At 43.2% G+C, this 6,802-nt stretch overlaps 2 protein-coding genes across 11 annotated transcripts in view; one reads left to right on the top strand and one right to left on the bottom strand.

Annotated features, from left to right (window-relative positions):
- Positions 1-474: 474 nt before the first annotated feature.
- On the bottom strand, positions 475-3,927 carry NDUFB3 (NADH:ubiquinone oxidoreductase subunit B3). 4 transcript variants are annotated; one of them, XM_042821942.1, is made up of 4 exons: positions 3,824-3,883; positions 2,979-3,091; positions 1,107-1,248; positions 475-728 (listed from the first exon to the last, which is right to left on the bottom strand). In XM_042821942.1, exons 3-4 carry the CDS (start codon positions 1,244-1,246, stop codon positions 572-574), a joined length of 297 nt encoding a protein of 98 aa, XP_042677876.1. In that variant the 5' UTR covers positions 1,247-1,248; positions 2,979-3,091; positions 3,824-3,883; the 3' UTR covers positions 475-571. The 4 variants fall into 4 exon arrangements, with proteins under 4 accessions (XP_042677876.1, XP_042677874.1, XP_042677875.1 ...); XM_042821940.1 differs by having other exon boundaries at positions 1,107-1,321; positions 3,824-3,880; XM_042821941.1 differs by lacking the exon at positions 2,979-3,091 and having other exon boundaries at positions 3,824-3,927.
- A 268-nt stretch (positions 3,928-4,195) lies between these two features.
- Positions 4,196-6,802, top strand: part of FAM126B (family with sequence similarity 126 member B) — a 54,140-nt gene continuing 51,533 nt past the window's right edge. For 4 of the 7 annotated variants that reach the window (XM_042822213.1, XM_042822212.1, XM_042822204.1 and 1 more), the window contains exon 1: positions 4,196-4,241. The gene's annotated coding sequence lies outside the window, so the exon portion shown is untranslated. The other 3 variants (XM_042822205.1, XM_042822209.1, XM_042822207.1) reach the window with 3 other exon arrangements.

Here is a 6,802-nt window from a genome sequence, read left to right as displayed (position 1 = left end):
CATGAGTTTTAACTTCTGGATGTTACAAAGAACAGATTATGTTGGTGCACAGTATCTGTAAGTTAGTGTATTCAATATGATTAAGCAAAAGGTTTGGTATTTTCACACACTTCTAGGCAGTTTTGGATACTTTTTAAAGCTTTAAGGTAGCATTTTTTCTTACTGAAAGACAAAAGTGGGTAAGTTATACTTTTAAAAAATAACTACTGCAGGATCCCTTACCTGCAAATAACAGCTATTAAATCTGTAAGGAGTAAAATAGAATTTTTCGCTCAAAAGCATCACACTTTCTCAATTTCATTCAGTAGGATGTTGGCAGGATTTGAAAGAGCTGGGCTGTTTCCCTTTAAAAGATGGTACAGCAAGCCCAAGAGTATATATATTCCTTGTTTTCCTTCCCTAGACCGAAGTCAGGGAAATAGCTCTGGCTTCTCGATCCTTTTACAAAAGTGTAATAAAAGCAAGGCAACACGCTTTTACCTGTGATAGACTTTAATATGTGCATTATAAGCACAGTGGGCAGCAGGCTTTTGTACATTTTAGTAATGAAAAGAACTGTTGTATTTGATCTTCAGTGATGTCCTCCATTCTTCTTCGGGGGAAACAGGGCATACTCAATGCCAAGAGCAACGACAAAAGCTGCAAATCCCCACTTGAGTCCCCTGGTAAAGACTTCTGTTAAAGTGGCAGGTTTTGCATAGCCACCCATGTACCTCCAGGCTTCATTACTAAAAGGAAAAGAAAACCAAAAGAATAAAACAGGATCAATGGAGCCAGTGTGATAAACATGGCAAAAGGTCTTTGGAAAAACATTGAGTTTTTTTCTGGATATGCAGTGAGATGGTTACATTTCTATCATGTAGGCATTCAAGTAACTGTAGCAGCTCTTAATTCTTCATACAGGTACAGTTTACAGGAGATGCAAGTAACACTAATGTAGTATCAGACTCACTTCCCTAAACTAGTTACACAATTCTTACATCTTCTGATTTTACTCTGAAACCATGATTGAAGAGTACTTGAGCAAAGTTCATATAGTTCACAATGGGGGGGGGAAACTATGTTAAGCAACATATCAATACTACTTTTGAAACTCCTGCACTTACCGAGCCCATGGATCCCTGAGACCCCGTTTGGCCAACCTCCTTTGGACCTCCTCAAGTGGAGTACCCTCTATCTTCCACTGCCTGTAGTCGGGCAGTTCTGTTCGGCCATGGCCATGGCCATGTTCACCTCCATGCCCCATACCTACAACCAAAGATGAATTTCAGTTCTCAGGGAGCATCAGCTTGTTCTCCAAATGCTCGGAAGTACCGATATCCTGTACAGGAAGAGCAAGGTGGTTACAAAAAGTACTCCAAAACAGTAATGTTGCACACAAAGAATTCTGCTTTCTGAACAGTGCACCTTTGAAAAAAGTACTAGGAGACTTTATACTGCATTTCAGAAGCTGGTGATAAAGAAGCAAACTGTGCTAGATTTTTTAATCATTTTCCCATATATTACAACAGTTGGTATTTGGTCTGAAATTACACATGCTTACTTTAACGTGCCGTATGTCTAAAGGCAAGAGTCTCCACATAAAACTATTTCCAAAGAAACAATAACATTATCTTATCTATGGAACGAAAAAAGAAATGGAATTTTTGCTAATAAAAAAAGACCATTAACACAGACCTTGAAATACACAGCATTAACATAACACAAACATTGCTCAGGAACAGAAAAATCTGTGTTATTAAACAACAGAAAATCACACGACCCAGGAAACAAATAATAATTCACCCAGGTTTGATATCATAGTGTTACACAAATATCTCTGATTAATAGTTTAAATACTCCACACTGTAGGTTTTGATTTTTTTTAATATGCCAACTAAGAAACCACATTACAAGTTTTTCCTCATCTTAAGCCAGTAAAATATCCCTAATTGCATATTTAGAATTCGAAAATAGTGATGTGGCTTGAGAAGGAGAGACAACTTCACAACTACAAGTCACTTATACAATGTAAAAAAATGTAATCTCAAGTTAGTGACCTATGTACACCTTTACTGAATATTATTATGCTTAAACCAGCACCCTCAAATAACTGGAATTCAAAGACATGAAAACCTGGGAATTACCCAATTTAACTGAACCTACGTTTACTCTCCGCAGTTTACTATCAAATTAAAAAGAAAAACAACAGAGGATAATCTAAATGTAAATATAAAAGAGTAGTGCATTATGTTAGTTGTTAAAATTCTTATGGAATGGTAGCCTGTTAAAAACATTAATGCACATACAAACATATTAAAAATGGCAAAATAACTAGCTTTAAAGCATCCATAATAGCATTGGACACTTTATAGGTGAGCATTATTATATCATTGACTCATAAAATTGTAATACATCCAGCAGAAGGATAATCAGCTAAACTTCTCTCTGACAAAGCAATCTTGTTTCCTTGTACAAGGCAAATAAGCTGGAAGCCGTTAAAAGACACATTTCTTAAAGCATTACCTTCATTTATGCTGTAAGAAAATGGGTCATTTTCTTTAAACAGTAGGCAAGAGGTTTTTTTTGTTTTGGTATTTGCCTAAAGAGCTGCTATTTCTCGCTGTCACTAATAATGTTTTAAAACATAAGTTCTAAAATTTCAGGATGCACTAAGTTTAAAGTCCTTAAAATTATTCTACTGGATGCAGGTACTACTACATTTGGAATTGTGTTGAACATTAAGAGGTTTTAGGGTTGTAGAATCACCAAGGTTGGAAAAGTCCAACCATCCACTTATCTCCAATATTGCCCATTAAATGTCCCTCAGTACAACATTTAAACACCTCTTCAACACCTCCAGGGTCGGTGACTCCACCACCTCCCTGCAGCCCATTGCAAGGCCTGACTGCTCTCTCAGAGAAGCATTTCCTAATCCCCAACCTGAATCTCCCCTGGCACAACTGAAGGCCATTCCCTCTAGTCCTACCACTACTTACATGGGAGAAGAGGCTGACCCCCACCTCAGCACAGCTTCCCTTCAGGCAGCTGTAGGGAGCACTAAGGTCTCCCCTGGGCCTCTTCTTCTCCAGATCATTCTCCAGGGTTGCCTCTGAAAAAACCAACTCTGTACAACACTACAGCCTCTGTTTTGTATATTTCTAGCGTAATTACAGTTTTATTCAGCAACTGCTTTAAAGTCTTTATTTCCACAGTGTAGTAAGACTTCTTTCAACATGAGTTTCCCATTTGAGCATGCATCTGGTAGCAAAGAGCAGCCTTCATGCCCTAGTTTGTAGGAGAATTGTCTGCAATGAAACCGTGCCAAGATGACAGCTTCAAAGCCTGCAGCTCTGTATGAGCCTTGGCTGTGGGGGCCCAAAGGGATAGAGGAGCATATCTGAACAAGATAACTAACACTGTGATTACCTGAAAAACATCTGCTCCTAAAATAAATAGATAAGTTTTAAAAAGGAACACGCACAAAAAAACCCCCAAAAAAACAACCACCACCATCTGTCTGTCTATAACCTTGCCACGCAAATCCACGACCTTGCTCTCCTATCAGTATTTACCTCCCCACCGGCAGGGTTACGAGCAGCCCCCCACTGCCCCACGCACCGGCAGCGAGCCGCAGTGCGGCATAGCCGGATGCCCTCTGCCCCGAGAAGGGCTGCGGCCTAGGGTTGGTGCAACTGGCGGCCTAACGGAACGCGACAGGCCAGACAGCACGGCAGGGCACGGCAGAGCACGGCAGGGCACGGCGCAGGGCAGCCCCGCTCTCCCCGACTGAGCGGGCCGGGCCTGCCTCCTCCCCACGCTCCCCGCTCCAGGCGCTCAGTACCTGCCCGCTCCGCGACCCTCCGCCAGGACACCGCGGCTGCCCGGAAGCGGAAGTCAGCGGACGGAGCCTCTAACGGAAGCGCGGCTGGACACGAGCGTTCCGCGTAGCTTCTGTTCCGCTTTGTTCCCCCCTCCCTCCCAGCGCCACATGCAGGTAGAAACTCTGAGGCTGCTCTCAGACCCCCGGTTCCCGCAGTGCTGCCGCCGCGGAGATTCACCGAGGCAGCTCACGGGCACGCAACGGCACCACCAACCCGAGCGCGGGTGAGGGGGGATGATCTAAGGACGAGGAAGCAGACGATTGGAGGAGCCAATCGGCGTGGGGCTTGTTAGGGCGGGAACGGCCCAATGGGCGGGCGCGTTGTTGGGCTGCGGGCTGGCAGCGGTTGGAGGTGGCGGCAGCAGCGCTGGAGGAAAGGGTGAGGGGGTGTTGGCGGGAAGGGTGCGCGCCAGTACTGTGGGACGGTGAGGCTTGGATAGGAGCTGCAGCGAGGTCTCTCTCCTGCTTCCTTCTCTCCTCTCCCGGTACGGCCGTTGCCCGTCGGCTCTTGCGAGGACGGGCGCCCGCAGGGTCTCCGTGTGCGGGGGCGCGAACCGCAGCTGTCTCTCGTTGAGGCGCGGAGCCTCCTCTCGGCCTCCTTTTCCTCTCAGGCGGCGGCTTCCAGGCACCCGATGGGCGACAGCATCCCCGCACCCCGCGCTTATGTAAGCCTCGGGCCCGGCCGCCCCTGGCCCGGCCGCCGCCTGCCCCCGGGGCTGCTTTCGTCAGGGGAGGGAGAGCTGAAGCGGCCCGCTAGGCTGAGCTGAGGGGGGGGACCGTCAGCGGGTGCGTCCTGAGAGGGCACTGCTGTTTGTTTCCGTAGGAGAGGTGGGGAGACGATGTGAAATCCTGCAGCTGAGCTGAAAGGTGACTGAAAGTTAAAGGTTTTCTCAAGACCTGCTTCTCCTGTGAAGCTGCTCCTTTCTTCTATTGAGTGCTCGACCCTGGAGCTTGGAGTTTTGCATGCCATTGATATATGATTATGAAGCATTGCTGTTTGGTGGGTTTTTTTTTTTTTTTTTTTTTTTTGCGTGTGTGTCTGTGTTCTTCAGACTGAGTATGTAGTACCATTTCTCTGGAAAGAAACTTGGAAGGACAGCCACTCAGTAACTTGGCCTTAAATCGTTTCTTAATGCTGTGGTAATGCTGTTTCTTTGTAGCTGAATGCAAACTCTAGGTTATTCATTTCAGATATACAGATAGGAATAAGAATAAATATTGGTTTATAGTGTGGTACTGGCGGAACATTAGGACTGACTGCAGGCTTGGTTTCTTAATACCTCATGAAAGCTTATTCTAGTTTCCAAGCTTTTACAGTGATATTAGGAGATCATGAGAAGCGTTCCAGAAAGAGTGCCATTATCGTGTTATTAACAGTGAAATTGTTCTAAATAGAGTGCCATCTGTTTAATCCAGACTGCCTCTGTCTGGTTTCAACACTGATGTCTTTCCCTGTGAGGCAGTCTGTGAGATCCTATGTCAGGAGGGGAGAAGACGTGTTAGTTTTTCAGTAAAGTAGGGAGGTGAAATTGGGGATGGATTCTTTATTTGCTGAATACCAAGGTTTTCAGTTTCTGTTTCACCCATAATTACGTTCTGTCTGATACCTGTGAAATATTTCTTGTTTCTTATTGTGGTGGAAGGCTACAGAATATGTGTTCAGCATCAGTTTGCTGTGGAATGCTGCTATTCTTCTCAGAATATGTTTTTTCAGTGAGCTGTGAACATGTTAGATACCAGGCAAGATGGTTTCCTTTTTTTGAAGGAAAACAAAATGATCTCCTAGATTTGTGGTTTTTTTTTTTTTTTTTTTTTTTGTGCTTAAGAAAAAAATAAAAAAAATTCATGGTGATTTGCACTATAGCCTGGTGATCTATCTATGAAGCCATACTGATATTACGAGTCTATCAGCTTCAGTGTTCAGTGCTGATCACAGAAGATTGACTCTGTGGGATCCATAGTGATCAAATGGAGTTGTAGCAGAAGAGTACACTGCAAATGTCAGGATTGAACAAGGGTAGGGGGAAACAGCTGAACTAAGTACATGAAACCTCTTAATAGGACAAACTTCTTGCACTTCATAGATTTGCTCTGCAATGAGGTTGCTTAACATCTTGCTTTCTAAATTGCCTTGTATTTCAGCATGGACTTTTCTCTTTCCAAAATAAAAGATTGCAAATATGGGGAATGTGTTGTTGTAGTAAGATAGGAAGCTTTTTTGAAGCTGTATTTTCACCAAATAAGTAAGTCTGGATGATTTTAAGTGGCCTTATGGCCTTGTTGTAGCCTGCTGTTTTTGAGAAGGAAACTTTGCCTTGCTGAGTTACAATTTTTTTTTTTTAATGGACTGTAACAATAATATACACAAGGAGCTAAAATACAATAAATTTTCATCTTGTGTAGAACATACTGCATGTCCTTTGGGAAGAGAAGGTCATCGGGATTCTGTGTAAAAATAATCAGTGCTCTTTATGGTTTATTCAGTTGCTTTTTTTTTTTTTTTTTTTTGTACTATTTGTGGTGGTGATAATTTCTGAAAATTAAGCATTCTGGGATACGGTTACATTAACATGTGCTTAGCCATGCTACTTACGGTTCGTTGGGATTCCTGCTTATGGTTACCAGGTTAGAGGAAGGTGGCAGGGCTTTCCTGAAAGCATTCAGAAACCTGTGTTTCCAGAAATTTTAGTCAGTATATATTGTAACTTACCAGATGCGTTGCTGTTACTGTTCTTCTGTATGTGCACCAGTAGTACCAGTGATCTGTGTTTAGTGGTATGTTCTTCATGATTATTTTCTGGCTTAGAGAGCTGCAAGACTGACAACTTGAAGTACTCAAATTTGAGGGTGCTTCTGTTTTTTCTTTGGCTTAATATTTTAATACATATTTGAGCCACTTAAAGTGAAATGCTGCATGTTTTCGTCCTGAAATTGTGTGTT

This window comes from Centrocercus urophasianus, unplaced genomic scaffold (assembly GCF_019232065.1).
Source record: "Centrocercus urophasianus isolate 14NV4802_14NV808 unplaced genomic scaffold, USGS_Curo_1.0 seq_20, whole genome shotgun sequence".
NCBI lineage: Eukaryota > Metazoa > Chordata > Aves > Galliformes > Phasianidae > Centrocercus > Centrocercus urophasianus.
The sequence above is the reverse complement of the archived record's forward strand: the minus strand, read 5'-3'. Positions and strand labels throughout refer to the sequence as shown.

Excerpts from the sequence above, each read along its gene's own strand:
- NDUFB3 (XM_042821941.1), bottom strand. The coding sequence starts at position 1,246 with ATGGGGCATGGAGGTGAACATGGCCATGGCCATGGCCGAACAGAACTG. Across the intron at positions 729-1,106 it reads CTCAGGGATCCATGGGCTCG|TAATGAAGCCTGGAGGTACA; the intron begins GTAAGTGCAGGA and ends TTTTCCTTTTAG.